Here is a 19675-nt window from a genome sequence, read left to right on the forward strand (position 1 = left end):
ATGTAAAAGACACCAAAAAGAAGGCACATTAGTACAATGTGTACTGAGACGGAGTCCAATCTTTATTTGCTCTTAAAGGAAACATAAAAGGTCAACTGAGGTCAAAGCATTGCACAACATCAGTATCTGCCTTCATCCCATAAACTCTCATAGATTTAGCTCGGTGCCAGATCCTCCTGAGCTGTAATCTGCCCGGTTCTGAAAGTCTGGACTCAGTTTGGATCAGGTGTACAATGCATCATGATGCAGCAGAGGTATGATAACTGAAGGCTCTGCCTCCCAAACTGGTTCCACAGAGAGGGGCCTGATAACTGAAGGCTCTGCCTCCCAAACTGGCAGCTGGTCCCACAGAGAGGGGCCTGATAACTGAAGGCTCTGCCTCCCAAACCGGCAGCTGGTTCCACAGAGAGGGGCCTGATAACTGAAGGCTCTGCCTCCCAAACTGGCAGCTGGTTCCACAGAGAGGGGCCTGATAACTGAAGGCTCTGCCTCCCAAACTGGTTCCACAGAGAGGGGCCTGATAACTGAAGGCTCTGCCTCCCAAACTGGCAGCTGGTCCCACAGAGAGGGGCCTGATAACTGAAGGCTCTGCCTCCCAAACTGGCAGCTGGTTCCACAGAGAGGGGCCTGATAACTGAAGGCTCTGCCTCCCAAACTGGTTCCACAGAGAGGGGCCTGATAACTGAAGGCTCTGCCTCCCAAACTGGCAGCTGGTTCCACAGAGAGGGGCCTGATAACTGAAGGCTCTGCCTCCCAAACTGGCAGCTGGTTCCACAGAGAGGGGCCTGATAACTGAAGGCTCTGCCTCCCAAACTGGTTCCACAGAGAGGGGCCTGATAACTGAAGGCTCTGCCTCCCAAACTGGCAGCTGGTCCCACAGAGAGGGGCCTGATAACTGAAGGCTCTGCCTCCCAAACTGGCAGCTGGTTCCACAGAGAGGGGCCTGATAACTGAAGGCTCTGCCTCCCAAAGTGGCAGCTGGTTCCACAGAGAGGGGCCTGATAACTGAAGGCTCTGCCTCCCAAACTGGTTCCACAGAGAGGGGCCTGATAACCGAAGGCTCTGCCTCCCAAACTGGCAGCTGGTTCCACAGAGAGGGGCCTGATAACTGAAGGCTCTGCCTCCCAAACTGGCAGCTGGTTCCACAGAGAGGGGCCTGATAACTGAAGGCTCTGCCTCCCAAACTGACTGGTGATGAGTTTACAGTATAAAACAGAGTTTAAAGTGCTGATCTGGGCTGTCAGACGCTGCTCAGAGGCCCCGGCAGCAGGAGGACGGCCCTCAGTGGGAGGACGGCCCCCCCGGCGTCACTGTCCCTTTAAGCTCAGTGTTTGTTCAGTCTGTCAATCAGTAAACGTGGAGCTGGAACGACTTCTGACCAACGCCGGCTGAAGCAGAACCCTCGGCTCTCAGGTTCGTCTCATTAACTAGTTTAACTCGGGACAGTTACTAACCAGCACTGGTGTTGGGTTAATGTCACCTTCAGACTTTAGGTTCAGTCGTGTTCTCGTGTCTGAGCTTTTGAACCTTTGTGCCTGTAGAACATGAACAGATTTATTTTAATGACTCTTAAATCAAACAGGAATGAAAAACACTGGATTCAAACTTCCTCCTCAGCAGGTGTCTGATCTCGTATTCTCAGCGTATTTCAGCACATCTTCTGTTCTTTCTGCCTTAAACACCAAACTGCAGCTGCAGCAGTCTGCCTTCACATATTTAACATCATTTATGTCTAAAGAAGCATTTTCCTCACAGAAATTCACAGCCAACCAGCAGCGCTTCTCATGTAAGAATCAGTTTTTCTGTCGGACCTTTTAGAGCTCTGAACCGTTTCACCTGAGACCGGTGGACATGGACTGAAAGTCCACCTGGCAGCCCCGTGAGGTGTTACTGTTCACACTAAAGATCAAGGGACGAATGGTTAAACAGGGACCCCAGGCTCTGTTTTAAGTGGAGGGAATTTAGTTTAAAATGCTCTTATTTTGAAGATGTTTCGTCTCCGTCACTCAGTAGGGTCACATGGCACCGAAAGGATCGGCTTATTGGCTAAATTACAATCAAAACTACAACATTTCTGAAGAAATTTTGATGGGTGCCAATCTACTGCCCGCCCTATAAAATATTTTTTTAGTTTAGTTGAAGTTGAGAGTCTCCTGTCACATATAAACTTTGAATGAGGTCTCTGGGATGTCGTATGGCTGAGTTATGACAACTCCAAAATAGGGCAGTTTTTTGGCATTTGAGACAAAAGTGCCTTCTTTTTCTCTCCTTACGACCATGAGTTTTAATCCTGATGCATATGCCTGGAACAAACCCTGTGAAGTTGAGAGTCTGCGAGGCCCAAAAGTCCTAAAACATGTCTGCTGTAGACAGCCATGTTTACATGGCTGCCATGCTCGTTGAGCGCCAAAATGGCCTATTTTTTTCATTTCCAATGCTTTGTCCCATCCGCAATTTTCCAACTTTTTCCCATTTTGCCGGAATTCCTTTTGACTAATGAGAGCCAAAAGTCATGGCACACCATTCCTGATCGATGCGCACGCAGCGGTGTGCTTTTTCTGTCGGTCGGACCATCGCTGCCAGACTAGCAGGGCGCCGATCTTTAGGGCGGAAACGGAAAAAAAGAGTGGCAACAGAGTAAGATGTGTGTCTAATGCCTTCGTCCTTGGCGCCCATAATGAGCTGAGCGGGGGCAATTCTCCTTGGATATATGGCGGTGAATGAATGGGATCATTGGCACAAAGCGTTTCACGCCTTAGACCGGCCCACTTTAGATCATAACCTATTATCAAAATCATGTCATTATAACCTTATATTTGATATGAAAAACACATTTTGACTCAACCAACTAAGATATTTTCAATGGCAAAATATGCAGGTTGATAGTGAGAGTGCTTCTCACCATTAAGTTCCTGTTTCTCTTTGTGGTGTATTAATGACGATACGCTTGCACGCATTTAACCACATTTACTGAAGTACTTCAACAAACATCACAACCTGCCAAAGGTGGCTCGCGTTCTGGCGCCTCTGTCTGTGCATGCGCATTTCACATAGAACACACAGGAAAAACTACGGAGAGCCTATAAGCTCAAAATACCGTACTCTTTATTATTATTATTCCGCCAGTTTTCAGCACCTTACCACTCCTGCATATTTTCAGCTATTTCTACAATTTTGATATCAAAACGTTCAGCTCTTTCAGCAGATTCCCGCTATCATTTTTGGTGTTTTTAACTTTTAAACTTTTTAAGATTTTCAACTTTTATTCAAATTTTCCTGTCATTCAAATGAATGGAAACTGCTTTCAGCTCTTCCAAATCATCTTCCTCTTTCCAACCTAACTGTTTCTGCATGCTTTCAGCTGGAGACACCATTCAAACTTTAAATGGGTCACAAGACATTCAGCTATTACCAATTGTTTCAGCTTTTTCAAATTTTCAGCCAATTTTGAAATATGATAGTTTCAAAAACATGAACATTTTGCTCCTTCTTGATTTTTATGAATGAGAACACAGTTGAGTGCATGCTGATAAGTTTCAAATTTTTCATTTTTTTTTAAACAAATTCCTCTAACTTTCATACATTTTAACTTACAGAAACTAATTATACCTTAAAATGTAGGAGAAAATTGTCCCCTTTCAGCCGATGTAACTACTAAAGAGCTCACATTTACAGAATTTCAGCTATGAGCCTTGAACCGAGATCAACTTCTCAAATTCTCTAACTCCAATGTTAAGTTTGGTAGTACACAAAAATCACAAAATGCTTTCAACCAATACCTTAGCAACAGTTTTTACTGCTAAAATTGAACTATTTTCAGCTACAAGAATACACAAAGCCCACAATTGAAAGAGAATAGGATAAAAGCAATATGAAACTAGAAAGAGCTGTTCCTGCGAAACAGCAGTGAGAATGCTTATGGTCAGCTATCCCCATTTAGCTCATAAGCATTCTCACTGCTGTTTTGCAGGAAAAGCTCTTTCTACTTTCATATTGCTTTAATCTTATTCTCTTTCAATTGTGGGCTTTGTGTATTTACTATCTTGTATTTACTACGTTACAAACCGTGAGCTCGTTTTAGTGAAAAAGTTGACAATATTTGCATATTTAGCTGCGTTTGTTTCCAGAGCTTTCCATTTTTTAACTTTAACCTTCACCTCGATCTTTCTACTTTCCGTCTTTCAAACACCTCCTACCGAGTACAAACAAATAAAATTAAATCGAGAGCTGCCAGTGGAGGCGGTCCAGGGACAGCGGTATTAGCACGTAATCAACCCACTGCCATGACTGAACACCGGCCCTTACGGCCCCAACATCAGACCGCCCCACCACGAATTGGCCCGGTCCTCCAGATTAGCCACTGGCTGTACCCATTCCAGCTGTTGCTAATAGAGCCACTTCCTGTTGACCTCTTCACCACCAACAACAACAACAAACTCAGGCGTTGGAGAAAGATGGAGAACGCAGAGCCAGATGAAGCTACGTCCCTCTACATTTGGTCTGTGATGAGCTGCTTGTTGCACAAACTCGATGCCCAACGGAGCATTCTCCATCGCGTTGTTTGTTTCTTTCTGACGGCGACAACAACAGGAATATCGTCTCCTTTGACTTCCGGGTCACGACCCCGGGAAAACATCTGGAGCATGCGCAGAACGCAAAGTCTGATTCACCACGAGCTTCAGCGTCTACAAGCAGGTTTAGAGTGACTTTCAACCCAGTTATCTCGGGGTCTGAATCCCATCCGATCCAGTTCTTAGTCAGATTAAGGTGTCTACATGCACTTAATAACTCAGTCTGATTGTAATTTAGCCAATAATCCGATCCGATCCAATTCTTAGTCAGATTAAGGTGTCTACATGCACTTAATAACTCAGTCTGATTGTAATTTAGCCAATAATCCGATCCGATCCAATTCTTAGTCAGATTAAGGTGTCTACATGCACTTAATAACTCAGTCTGATTGTAATTTAGCCAATAATCCGATCCGATCCAATTCTTAGTCAGATTAAGGTGTCTACATGCACTTAATAACTCAGTCTGAATGTAATTTAGCCAATAATCCGATCCGATCCAATTCTTAGTCAGATTAAGGTGTCTACATACACTTAATAACTCAGTCTGATTGTAATTTAGCCAATAATCCGATCCGATCCAATTCTTAGTCAGATTAAGGTGTCTACATACACTTAATAACTCAGTCTGATTGTAATTTAGCCAATAATCCGATCCGATCCGATTCTTAGTCAGATCAAGGTGTCTACATGAACTTAATAACTCAGTCTGATTGTGATTTAGCCAATAATCCGATCCGATCCGATTCTTAGTCAGATCAAGGTGTCTACATGCACTTAATAACTCAGTCTGATTATAATTTAACCAATAATCCGATCCAATCCAATTCTTAGTCAGATTAAGGTGTCTACATGAATTTAATAACTCAGTCTGATTGTAATTTAGCCAATAATCCGATCCGATACAATTCTTAGTCAGATTAAGGTGTCTACATGCACTTAATTACTCAGTCTGATTGTAATTTAGCCAATAATCTGATCCGATACAATTCTTAGTCAGATTAAGGTGTCTACATGAATTTAATAACTCAGTCTGATTGTAATTTAGCCAATAATCCGATCCAATTCTTAGTCAGATTAAGGTGTCTACAGGCACTTAATTACTCAGTCTGATTGTAATTTAGCCAATAATCCGATCCGATCCAGTTCTTAGTCAGATTAAGGTGTCTACATGCACTTAATAACTCAGTCTGATTGTAATTTAGCCAATAATCTGATCCGATACAATTCTTAGTCAGATTAAGGTGTCTACATGCACTTAATAACTCAGTCTGATTGTGATTTAGCCAATAATCCGATGGGGGGGCTTTATAAGGTTCTGTTTGGTGTCTGTTATCTGCACGAATACATTATATTATTAAAATTAATGTAGTTCTATAGTTTACGCTGAAATGGGGGGTGGTTCTGTGGCCTTCTGTGATTATTGCTGAGATGTTTCGTGCTTCACTGTTTTCTTGCTTTAACATTTGTTTTTCATCTCGAATTATCTGTAATTTCTTCTTCTCTTGTTTTGTTTCTGTAATAATTTTATTCGTGCTTTATACCTTTTTGTTGTTGTTTTGTAAGTTTTGTGTCTTTTTAAAAGTGTATTTTGCTGTTTTTTTTCTTGCATGTTTTCTTCTTTTGAGGCTTTTGTATTTGACAGACCTTCCAACTGTAAATAAATGTTGGTTCTGTCTGTGATTCGAGGATTTTCATTCAACCATTGAGGGTTCTGCTCTCTGTCGAAGGTGCTTTTGTTGTGACCTGGTGCCATAAAAATAAAACTGAACTGAGTCTCTCGAGCCCCCCGTCCCTGTTTTTGGACAATTGGCATTTTATGAAAATAATTATAATTAATTGGATTGAGTTGGACTGCCCTAAATTTGTTTTTACTTTCTTTAAAGTGCCTTCGGAAGATAAACTCCAGTTCAGCTGGTTTCCTCTTTGCAGACTTAAAGTCAGACTTTATGCTAATGCTAAGTTAAGCTAACTGATGTCGGCCATCTTTGTTCTTCACTGACAGACTGGCGGCTTTGTTTATCTTTAACATTTTAATGATCAGAGAAACTGAAGCCCACATGGTCATAAAGTCTTTTTCTGCCATTTAAGCTCCAACACTGGCTGTTTAATCTGCTGTTTGCTGCCTGGAAGCTGAACAGGTTCTGCATGTTGATGGAAAGAAAAACGGAACAACCTGCAGCTTGTTTTTCATTTACTGTCTGATGTTTGTATCCAGCTAAAGACGAAGTTCATCACATCCGGGAAGAAAACACTTTCTAATATTGTATATATAATTTTGGTGGACAGTAAAAAGGAGCCGTGCAGGAAAAGACATTAAATTTGAGGCTAAAAACTCCAGAAATGTGCAGGCTGCATGTTTCAGTACGATTTGTTTTTATTATTTTCACTTCGTGGTCAATTCAGTTTTATTTATACAAATTACAACAAATGCCATCAAAGATACAGTCCAATTCAAATCGATAGAGGGCCTGATAACTGAAGGCTCTGCCTCCCAAACTGGCTGCTGGTTCCTCAGAGAGGGGCCTGATAACTGAAGGCTCTGCCTCCCAAACTGGCTGCTGGTTCCATAGAGAGGGGCCTGATAACTGAAGGCTCTGCCTCCCAAACTGGCAGCTGGTCCCACAGAGAGGGGCCTGATAACTGAAGGCTCTGCCTCCCAAACTGGCAGCTGGTTCCACAGAGAGGGGCCTGATAACTGAAGGCTCTGCCTCCCAAACTGGCAGCTGGTTCCACAGAGAGGGGCCCGATAACTGAAGGCTCTGCCTCCCAAACTGGCAGCTGGTTCCACAGAGAGGGGCCTGATAACTGAAGGCTCTGCCTCCCAAACTGGCAGCTGGTCCCACAGAGAGGGGCCTGATAACTGAAGGCTCTGCCTCCCAAACTGGCAGCTGGTTCCACAGAGAGGGGCCTGATAACTGAAGGCTCTGCCTCCCAAACTGGCAGCTGGTTCCACAGAGAGGGGCCTGATAACTGAAGGCTCTGCCTCCCAAACTGGCAGCTGGTTCCACAGAGAGGGGCCTGATAACTGAAGGCTCTGCCTCCCAAACTGGCAGCTGGTTCCACAGAGAGGGGCCTGATAACTGAAGGCTCTGCCTCCCAAACTGGCAGCTGGTTCCACAGAGAGGGGCCTGATAACTGAAGGCTCTGCCTCCCAAAGTGGCAGCTGTTCCACAGAGAGGGGCCTGATAACTGAAGGCTCTGCCTCCCAAACTGGCAGCTGGTTCCACAGAGAGGGGCCTGATAACTGAAGGCTCTGCCTCCCAAACTGGCAGCTGGTTCCTCAGAGAGGGGCCTGATAACTGAAGGCTCTGCCTCCCAAACTGGCAGCTGGTTCCACAGAGAGGGGCCTGATAACTGAAGGCTCTATCTCCCAAACTGGCAGCTGGTTCCACAGAGAGGGGCCTGATAACTGAAGGCTCTGCCTCCCAAACTGGCAGCTGGTTCCACAGAGAGGAGCCTGATAACTGAAGGCTCTGCCTCCCAAACTGGCAGCTGGTTCCACAGAGAGGGGCCTGATAACTGAAGGCTCTGCCTCCCAAACTGGCAGCTGGTTCCACAGAGAGGGGCCTGATAACTGAAGGCTCTGCCTCCCAAACTGGCAGCTGGTTCCACAGAGAGGGGCCTGATAACTGAAGGCTCATGAACACGTGCTCATTAACTGAAATGGCTTTGTTTCTCAGGTATTCAAACCCTCCTGAACCAACGGATCCATCCCATCCCGTCTCCATGGCGACAGTCGGAGCAGAGCTCGCCGCGTCGTGGTTTCTGTCGGCAGGACCCGTCGGCTTCTTCCTCCTCCTCATCCTCCTCTTCCTCCTCTCCATCTTCCTCACAGCTCTGTGCAACGACTGTTCCAGGTCAGCTCCTTCCTTTATTCATCTTTATTTATATATACACTTTTGTTTTCTTCCTCACTTTTTTGTTAAAGGTGAAGAATAAAACAACATGCACAATATTTATATCACAAATATACAGAGAAATAAATAAAATAAAATACGTTTAATGGCACTGTTGTGATTCCGTACCTGGAGAACAAAAAGGGTTTGATGGTGAATAAAGTGACGATTAACCTTGTAGCACCCAAGCATATGAATAATCATTAAAAAAAACATTTTGGGTCTTCTTGCATCCTTTTGGGTGGGAATAAACCAATATTTTTGGAACTTTTGGAATTGGGCTATTTTTGATCATTTCAGGCAATGTTGCACATTTGCAACTGTGGGCTTTCCTGATTAATTAAAAAAAATAAAAAAATAAAAAAATGTGCACATGAAGCTAATAAAAAAAATGCAAAAAAATAATCATAATAATACAATTTGGAGAGCTGAGCTCCCATTAGCGCTGTGAAAGGTGGACAAAGCAGACCACACCAAACGAGACCAGAACGAACTAGAACAGAGCACCGCAAAGCAGAGTGTAATTCACTGAGCCGAGAAAATGATGCTGTGACAACTGTCGGCACATCAAATGTAATGTAAAAAAATATTACACATGAATATAAATAATGTATGTAAATTTAAAAAATCAAATAATGTAATGTAAATAAAAATAAAATGTAAATAAATAATGTAAATAAATAAAAAGCTTGTTGCATATCTGCAACTGTGGGTGCTACAAGGATAAACAGAAAAGACTAAAACCCATCAGCAGGATTTTAAAAACATGAATTTACTGATTTTCAACCAACTCTTTCTGGTTTTGGTGGTCAGAAAACTGTCTTCTGTTTCTGTTAAAATCACCCAGATTAGTAAGAAATCTGTTTGTTTTCCAGACGTTCGTTTGAGCTTCAGCATCTGGAGGTGGAACGAAATCCATCAACTCTCATCCGAGTGGTAAGACGTGAAGAAGCTCCGCTGAGCCTCCATCATTACCTGAAGCGTGTCTGACGTGTCTTTGTCCACAGGTGAAGCTGGAGGAGGTGAGAGAAAACCCCATGATGGCCGACATCCAGAGGGATGAAACAGGTGAGCGGAGGGAACGTAAACCAGCTGCTTACAGCTTAAAGGGACATTATGTAATTTCTTCCCCCATCTAGTGGTGCAATTTTATTTTGCAAAGTCGAATGAATTTGCTCTCTAGCGCCTCACGTTTTCAAATGTGCGTTGCAACTTCTTGAACTACGGCAGGCGGTATGTGTCAAGATTCAAGAAGCTATAGCTTCAGACTCAAGGTCCATACAAACAAAAATACATCAATACACACAGTACAAAGGATTACATAACACACATACAACAACACTATAAATACAGATGACAGATAACATGTCAGATAACATAAGTTGACATAGCCTTTGGTGTTCAAACAATGCAATTAGTCATATTCCGGGAGTTACCGGAAGTGACGTCGACGCAGCGGTAGCGTTAGCAGCAGTGTGTAGTTGCTATCTGGAAAGTGTTCTTTTAAATAAACTCCCGGTAAACTTACAAACTTTCTAATGCCTCGTTTTGTGAGTTAAGAGCCTATGTGTACCATGGCAGAAGTTTGGTAACAATCAAAGCATTATTAGTGGGATAATTTACGAGATAAAATCTATTTACCATTAGCGCCAGTAATAAGCCATTCGCCGGACGTGGCTTGCAGCTGGCGTTGGGGAAATCGATTCGAAGTGCTTTATGTCCCTCTCGGCACTTCGTCGTTTTTCATAGAGCGGAAGGACATGGCAGCCTCCATAGAGCTCGCCCGCTCTATGTAGATACAGACAAGTTATTCTTCACTCAGGAGGATAAGTGAGATTTTTGACAGAGATAATTTTACACCAATGAGGACTAATTTATGAATGAATATGTTGATTTGAGCTAATAAATGACTTAATATATTACATAGTGTCCCTTTAAAGCTTAAAGCCGGCCTTCAGTGTCTGTTCTCCTGTTTGTTCAGAGTTTCGTCCTAAAGAAGCGACGGCCGAGTCCTCCAGTTCCTTTCAGAGGCAGCAGGGGGCGCCACAGACCCCCCCAGGTCAGTGTCTCCTTCGGTCCTTCAGACACTGAAACTCTCTAAATGTGAATTAAAACTAAACAAAAAGAAAAGATGAGCATGAAACTGATTGTAAATGATTTATTTAATGAATGTCGTTATTATTGTTGATTCTTACATGAATCTTAACGTGAGTTCGTTTAGGTTGTTGTGAGAAAGAAGCTTTTATGAGGATGTTTCCTGTTCTTTTTTAGGACTTGAAGTATGTTCATTCTGCACAATCATGGATGAAGTTGAATTAAACCAAAATGAGAATAATTGTATAATTTTAAATGGTTCCAGCTGTGCTGTTGGTCGGTGTGATCTTTGAATTCGATTGGTTCAGTCATCAAAATGAGCCTTTTTCCTTCAGTAAGGCGACGGCCTGCATCCTTTTACTCTGGGGGGGTTATTCATGCTTTTATTACCTCTTGTTCAGGTTATTGCAGCTCTTTGTATGTTAGTGCTGAAGAAAATGCAGCCGTCAGACCGGATCTAAAACATTAAAGGGACAGTTCGCCTCTTTTGACATGAAGCTGTGTAACATCCCATATCAGCAGCATCATTTCTGAACATCTTCTTACCCCCTGCTGCGTCCTGTGAGCAGAGTTCCAGCCTCGTTTTGGTGCTGATGAAGGTAGTCCGGCTAGTTGGCTGGGGCTTAAAAAATAAAGCGTTTTGCTTCTCAGAACAATATGCGTTCAACAGAGTAATACATTTGCATCACAAAATGGTTCTCCAGGAAAAAGTCAGACCTCACAGTTTCTTAGTCCTATTTATTCTCCGGCTAGTCTGGCTAGTGCCATGTATAAAAAATATATTTTATATATTTTATAAAAATATTGTATTTTAATAATATTTTATAAAATATTATATTATTTCAATATATTAGATAATAATAATATTATTATATTATTATTAAATAATAATTTAATACTATTTATTAAATCAGAAAAAATTATTCAATAATAAATTAATAATAAATAGCCAGCTTTTGGCTTTTATCATAAAGTTTTTATCTGTGTGAAGTTTTACTGTTTTAATTTGAACTCGTGTTTATTACTCTTTTAGAACTTGTTGATAATGTTTGTTTGTTCAGCTTCCAGATGTGCTTCAGAAATACATTCGGATCTGACACTCGGCAGACTACATTTCCCATGATGCCTGCTTGTGTTTTCAGACCCACTTCCTGAGGAGGAACCCTCGGGCGCGTTCACTCCCTGGAGGAGCCACCTGATGGCGCCGCAGAGCAAAGGTTTCTACCATCTGTTTTTCTAAATCTGCAGGAACTGAAAGGATAGAGAGAGAAAGAAGAAAGTGTTGAAAAGGAAACGGAGGCTGTGTTCGAAACCGCATACTGCGTACTGATCGATCAGACAGTATGCAGAGCGTTTACCCACAATGCATTTCGCTCCTGCCCGAGCCGAAATCAGCCGGCCTGAAGCTGATTTCCCTTAAGCTCTAAACTCTGTAAACTTTAGCAACATTTGAAACATTTTCAGGTGAGAAAGTAGTCGTTTAGATCCCCAACGTGTTGAAAACCTGACAAAATACCGGCTGTTTACAATTTTGTTCCCACGAATTCGGCGCTACTAAAGCTAGCCGCAGTGAGCAACGCACTTCCTGTTATTTTCACAAAATAAAATACCCGTTGGCTTTTATCATAGGGAAAGCCATTACCATACAATTGGTGCTTTTGTTTTGAAAACAGGAAGTGAACCTACCCTCGTTGTAGCTTTGAAACTGCCGTTTTGACAGGAAATGACGATCGGCGACGTCACGTTACGTTGCATCTTGGGTAGTTTGAGTATGAGTAGTAACCTCATGATGCATACCCAACATTTAGGAGAATCTAGTATGCATCCGGGAACTTCTGCTTACTCAAACTCGTATACTAACTCAAAACGTTAGTAGGAGTAGTAGGAGAAGTATGCGGTTTGGAACACAACCGGAGAGAATAAAGGAGAGGAAAGAGGAGTGATTAGACTCATCCGGGTCAGGTGACCCTCAGAGCTGATTCAGGTCCACCTCTGGCTGTGGTGCAGAAACCAAGAAGTCCAGCGGCTGTTATTCAACCTCTTAGGAAGCAGATCGATTTATTAAGTTGTGTTTGTGTGTTTACAGATCTGAACGGCTCCTCCCACATCTACCAAACCATCGAAGGAGGGCGGGGAGGCGGCAGTGATGCACCGGCGAATCACAAGCCGGCGCAGGAGCCAGGCGACCGAGGCAGGAATTCGGTTTACGCTCGAATCAACAAGAAGATGCGTCTGACCGAGCCGCCTGTTCCCACAGCTGAGGAGTCACAGGTGGAGGAGGAGCCTTCACCTCCGCTGCCCTACAGGACCGAAGAGATGGAGGGATGAAGGATGGCGGGAGAGAACTGAGGCTACACAGAGGCTACGCTTCTACATGCTAACCGCTAGTTAGCAGTGTTAGGAGTAACAGCGTTTAAGTATAACGGCGTTACTAACGGCGTTATTTTTCCAGTAACGGAGTAATCTAATTAATTAATTTTCCCATCGTTACAACGCCGTTATCGTTACTGAGAATATAAAGTGGCGCGTTACTACAATTTGGTTGTAGGCTTTCGGCTACACATCAGCTGCCTGGAGAGAGCAGGGGTGGGGAATGATGCCTACTAAACACACACAGGACAGCGGCGACGAGCCAGGAAAGTTCAAAGGTAGCGTTCTCTAACTGGAAGTACCGGCACTACTTCTCACTCGTGGAGATTAAAGGCAAGAATGTGTATGTAACATGCACGCTATGCCCAGGGAAAAAAACTTTATCCACATCTGCCTCAAGTAACTCAAATCTGATGAAGCACCTTCCATCAACCCATGCGAATATGAAGCACTTGTTGCTTCTGCAGCTGCTAACCCAACCCCAGGCACAAAGGCAGCTACCTAACCCAACCCCAAGCCCAAATGCAGCTAGCTAACCCAACCCCAAGCCCAAATGCAGCTAGCTAACCCAACCCCAAGCCCAAAGGCAGCTGGCTAACCCAACCCCAACCCCAAATGCAGCTGCTAACCCAACCCCAGGCCCAAAGGCAGCTAGCTAACCCAACCCCAGGCCCAAATGCAGCTAGCTAACCCAACCCCAACCCCAAATGCAGCTAGCTAACACAACCCCAAGCCCAAATGCAGCTAGCTAACCCAATCCCGAGCCCAAATGCAGCCAGCTAACCCAACTCCAAGCCCAAAGGCAGCTAGCTAACCCAACCCAGGCCCAAATGCAGCTAGCTAACCCAACCCAGGCCCAAATGCAGCTAGCTAACCCAACCCCAGGCCCAAATGCAGCTAGCTAACCCAACCCCAAGCCCAAATGCAGCTAGCTAACCCAAGCCCAAAGGCAGCTAGCTGACCCAACCCCAAGCCCAAATGCAGCTAGCTAACCCAACCCCAGGCCCAAATGCAGCTAGCTAACCCAACTCCAAGCCCAAATGCAGCTAGCTAACCCAACCCCAGGCCCAAATGCAGCTAGCTAACCCAACCCCAGGCCCAAATGCAGCTAGCGTAAGCCCCAGCGAAGGAGGCGGAGCCAATCGAAAACAAACAACACTCCATTTTTCGGGTCAGAAACAGGTTACCACCATCACCATTTTATATTCAACATTTATGTTTTTATTTCTGTGCCTTATATGGCAGGCTGCAATCTATTGAGTTCAAATAAATACCGAATGTTCTAAATTACTGTATGTAGTGTTTTTATTCTTCAATCAGTTAAAATAAACATATTTGATGTTAAAGATGTTATAGAACATAACAGCATTACAGAACATAAAAAATAACGCCACAGTTACTTTGCTGGGTAACTAATTACTTTTACAATGTGGTAACTGAGTTACTAACTCAATTACTTTTTGGGAGCAGTAACTAGTAACTGTAACTTACATTTGAAAAGTAACTTGACCAACACTGCTAGTTAGCCACAGAAACACAGAGGCTACACTGCTACATGCTAACCGCTAGTTAGCCACAGAAACACAGAGGCTACACTGCTACATGCTAACCGCTAGTTAGCCACAGAAACACAGAGGCTACGCTGCTACATGCTAACCGCTAGTTAGCCACAGAAACACAGAGGCTACACTGCTACATGCTAACCGCAAGTTAACCACAGAAACACAAAGGCTACGCTGCTACATGCTAACCGCTAGTTAACCACAGAAACACAGAGGCTGCACTGCTACATGCTAACTGCTATTTAGCCACAGAAACACAGAGGCTACGATGCTACATGCTAACCGCTAGTTAGCCACAGAAACACGAGTTCCAGCCTCGTTTTGGTGTTGATAAAGGTAGTCCGGCTAGTTGGCTGGGGTTTAAAAAATAAAGCGTTTTGCTTCTCAAAACAATATGCGTTCAACAGAGTAATACATTTGCATCACAAAATGGTTCTCCAGGAAAAAGTCAGACCTCACAATCTCTTGGCCCTATTTTCTCTCCCTTCGTATCACTGCCTGCTGCCGCCTGCCGACAGCCGCGCCTGTTACGGTGTTTGCTGCTCGGACTGCACTTCGGTCTGCACAGCACAACACCCTTCATGGTGTCCATCACCAGGACCAAGTGCTTCATAACGGACCTTTCACACATCGGCTGTTTCCAGGTTGGAACAGCCTTATAACTGACAGGGTAACGGCTCCTCCTGCTGTTATCTGTGTGTCCTGTGACCTCTGACCTGTTTTCCTCGTCTCTCACCTCTGAACCTGTCGTCTGAATTCAATCGTTTCACGTTTAACGCTGAGGTCAGCTCTGTATGAAGCGCTCTGACATCACGGCAAACCTTTTCCCATCAGCTGCTGATGAAGCTGTTGGAGGACCTGTGTGTGCTGCCGTGTTAACGTTACTCTGCCTCTGATCTCAGGTCATGGCTGCAGAGATCACAGTTACAACATGAACTCACCTTAATGTTTCACCTCGTGTGTTTGTTGTTCAAACGTCACATGACATCAGACAGAAAACCCAGCTTCCTGGAACAGCAGAGAAGGATTCTGTGCTGAAGGTCTGGCTGTGTGCAGATATACTTAGTCCATTTCTGTAAGGCTGTGTTCGAACCGCATACCACATACTACATACTACATACTGCATACTACATACTGCATACTACATACTACATACTGCATACTACATACTGCATACTACATACTGCATACTACATACTGCATACTGCATACTACATACTACATACTGCATACTACATACTGCATACTACATACTACATACTACATACTACATGCTACATACTACATACTACATGCTACATACTACATACTACATACTACATACTACATACTGCATACTACATACTACATACTGCATACTACATACTGCATACTACATACTACATGCTACATACTACATACTACATACTGCATACTGCATACTACATACTGCATACTACATACTGCATACTACATACTGCATACTACATACTGCATTCTACATACTACATACAGCATACTACATTCTGCATACTGCATACTACATACTGCATACTGCATACTACATACTGCATTCTACATACTACATACTGCATACTACATTCTGCATACTGCATACTACATACTGCATACTGCATACTACATGCTACATTCTACATGCTACATACTACATACTACATACTACATACTGCATACTACATACTGCATACTAAATACTGCATACTACATACTACATACTACATACTACATACTGCATACTACATACTGCATACTACAAACTACATACTACATGCTACATACTACATACTACATTCTACATGCTACATGCTACATGCTACATGCTACATTCTACATGCTACATGCTGCATACTACATACTGCATACTACATACTGCATACTACATACTACATACTACATACTACACACTACATACTGCATACTACATACTATAAACTACATACTACAAACAACATACTAATTGATCAGACAGTATGCAAAGCGTTTACCCACAATGCATTTTGCTCCTGCCCGAGCCGAAATCAGCCAGCCTGAAGCTGATTTCCCTTAAGCTCTAAACTCTGTAAACTTTAGCAACATTTGAAACATTTTCAGGAGAGAAAGTAGTCGTTTAGATCCCCAACGTGTTGAAAACCTGACAAAATACCGGCTGTTTACAATTTTGTTCCCACAAATTCGGCGCTACTAAAGCTAGCCGCAGTGAGCTAATGCACTTCCGGTTATTTTCACAAAATAAAATACCCGTTGCCTTTTATCATAGGGAAAGCCATTACCATACAATTGGTGCTTTTGTTTTGAAAACAGGAAGTGAACCTACCCTCGTTGTAGCTAGCTTGAAACTGCCGTTTTGACAGGAAATGACGATCGGCGACGTCACGTTACGTTGCATCTTGGGTAGTTTGAGTATAAGTAGTGACCTCATGATGCATACCCAACATTTCGGAGAATCTAGTATGCATCCGGGAACTTCTGCTTACTCAAACTCGCTTACTAACTCAAAAAGTTAGTATGAGAAGTAGGAGAAGTATGCAGTTTGGAACACAGCCAAAGTAATAGTGTGACAGGAAGTCATTTCATTATGTCCATCAAACTGTTGTCCCGCTGTGGTGTGAAATAAAGTTGCAACAATCAGAAATCCACGGTGAGTCAGAGCATGTGTTGACGCGCTTTAATCTCAAACTTTCTCTCTGGTGTTTGAGGGTTTGGAGCTGGTTGGGGTTCAGGAGAAGGTACGAGTCCAGGGGCAGAGAAGCATTTAGAAAGTGAGGACGCCTTCTGAAAGGTGTCAGATATTCTCAGACAGTCGGGACGTTTTGGAAAGTGACAAAATGTTTTGGAGCGTGGGGACGTTGCTGAAGAGTTGAGCCTTTTTTTGGTTCTGATCTGGGAGCTCTACGGGTTTGTTGGAGGGTTCAGACCTGGTTTCGTGGATGTTTCTGACAGGCCTCACGTACACAAACAGACGAACGTGTGAGAGTAACATGCTGCCTGTGAGTCAGATTGGTTCAGAGTTCAGCTGATGACTAAGATGCTGTGAAACCAGTTGCCAGGCACGTCTCCTTCGTCGATCAGCTGCCTGTTGAGGAGCAGCTCTGACGTTCATTTTGAGTCATTAAAAGAATATTTATTGTGTAAATCTGACCAAAACCAGACAAACCAAAACACTCAGCTGGACTCAGCTGCTCTGTTCAGGCTCCAAACTTCCATCTTTCTGCATCTTTCAGTAAAAACTGCAAAGTCTTTATTAATCCAGCTGAATTCCCCAATAAGCTGCTCTCATTCACAGGTTCTTTTGTCAGAAACTGGGACTGAAAATCAGCCCATTAAGACCACGAGTCGGCTCACTGAAAGCGTTTCCAGACTGTCGCTCTGCTCTAATAAAATCCTGATTTTAGAACCACAGAATCAGCATTAAAGCAGCTCAAAGACAGAGAACTGGACTCACAGGGACCAGGATCAGAGGCAGCAGGAGGCCTGGAAGCTTTTCTCTCTTCACAGATATCAGATCATATCGCAGATATTTCCAGATATGAAAGTAATTCCTCAGATCTCTCCGTTTTTCTGACTGGATCAGGAAGGCTGATCATGTTTTTCAGATTGATAGATGGATTAAAATAGTTTAATTCAGTTTAGTTTCATTTATAAAGCACCAAATCACAATAAACATCATCTCAAGGCACCTAGAGATACAGTCCAGTTCATTATAATCCATAATAATGAATTATAATCCATAATAAACCATTATAATTCATTATAAAACATAATAATGAATTATTAGCCATAATAATTCATAATGAGTTCATAATGAGTGGCTCTCTCTTTACATTTTAAAGTATGGCTCTCTCTTTTACCCCCTCTTTACTTCCCTTTTTTACTATTTTAAAGTTTCTCCATACTTTAACCAAACTGATCATGATATCGATGATCACGTCCCTCACGCACGTGGTTGTTGCCATGGCAGCAGCTGTGTGATCACAGGTAAAAATCGATCAAACCATCAGTGACTTTTAACATGAAGGACAAAAAAAAAAGGGGAGCACTGTTCCTTTAAGGAAAGCCCCCTCAAATTCTGCACGTAGCTCACGAGCGCGACGCGCTGGCGCGTGTGGGGGGAAGGGTGCGCACTGTGTCTCGCACGCACACACCCGCGCGGCGGAGGCTCCGCCCCCCCCCCCGGCTGCTCTTTGTTACTGAGCTCGCGCTGACCGGAGCACAGCTGCAGCAACACCTGGACCTCGTGCAGCTGCTGCCTGGGCTCCAAAGCGCAGCCGCAGAACCTCATGCCTTTTCCCACAGTTCATTCTGAAATGATCAAAAAGGAAAAAAAAAAAATCAAAATTTAAAAAAAATTTTTAAAAAAACATGACAAACAAACAAAAAAAAACAAACAAAACAAAAAAAAAAATAGGGCATCGATGAAATTAAAAGTGCTGCAGAACTCCACAGTTACAACCCAACACTCAGTAAACAGGCCTTCCACGGGGTGTGTGAGAGCCCATCCACCAATCAGCGGCCACCTGCTGCCCACGTGGTCCTCCTGTTTACTACACGGCTGGAGGGCCAGCGTGTAGTAAACGGGAACAACCGGACCGGAGTAAAGAGGATCAGGAGTCACGTGAACAGGGCCGTAGCACCAAATTTGGGGCCCCAGGAGCAACCACTACCGTGCATATTTGAACCAACATCGACCCTATGTTAGGCTTTTGGGACACTTGTATAGGCTAATAGTTATTATGAAAATAAATACATTTAAGACAAATATGGCTTCTATATCACAATTATGTGGTAGCCAACAAAATGAGAGATTATTTTTTAATTAATTGACTTCGGCTGCTATCACAGTGGTATGCAACGGAATGGGATAATCAGTTACTGTAGGCTGTAATTTTGACATTTGGGCTCACCTTTCTTGGGAAATAAATCAGTAAGCAGTTGCTTTCCTTCATTTTGTCTCTCTTGCCTTTCTTTTCTTTTCTGAAAGCCTGATTTTTTTTTTGGATGACATCTTTCATGTGCCGGCTGCTGCTTAATGCCTAATAATGAAGCGAGTGAATTTATTGCGCATGTACAATCAAAAGTCCGCCAGAAGGCGGACTAAACCAATGCGCACTGATAATGGGGGTGTCTGATATAGATTATAGCCTATTTGCAGGCTGGGATATACATTTCAACAGATGTATTT

General features: G+C 43.3%; 1 protein-coding gene across 1 annotated transcript; it reads left to right on the forward strand.

Annotated features, from left to right (window-relative positions):
* Nucleotides 1–1348: 1348 nt before the first annotated feature.
* On the forward strand, nt 1349–15810 carry LOC142382594 (uncharacterized). Its single transcript, XM_075468632.1, has 7 exons — nt 1349–1413; nt 8255–8431; nt 9346–9406; nt 9478–9538; nt 10452–10529; nt 11707–11781; nt 12651–15810. Exons 2-7 carry the CDS (start codon nt 8301–8303, stop codon nt 12890–12892), a joined length of 648 nt encoding a protein of 215 aa, XP_075324747.1. The 5' UTR covers nt 1349–1413; nt 8255–8300; the 3' UTR covers nt 12893–15810.
* The last annotated feature ends 3865 nt before the right edge of the window (nt 15811–19675 follow it).

Source organism: Odontesthes bonariensis, chromosome 1, assembly GCF_027942865.1.
Source record: "Odontesthes bonariensis isolate fOdoBon6 chromosome 1, fOdoBon6.hap1, whole genome shotgun sequence".
Taxonomy (NCBI): Eukaryota; Metazoa; Chordata; class Actinopteri; order Atheriniformes; family Atherinopsidae; genus Odontesthes; species Odontesthes bonariensis.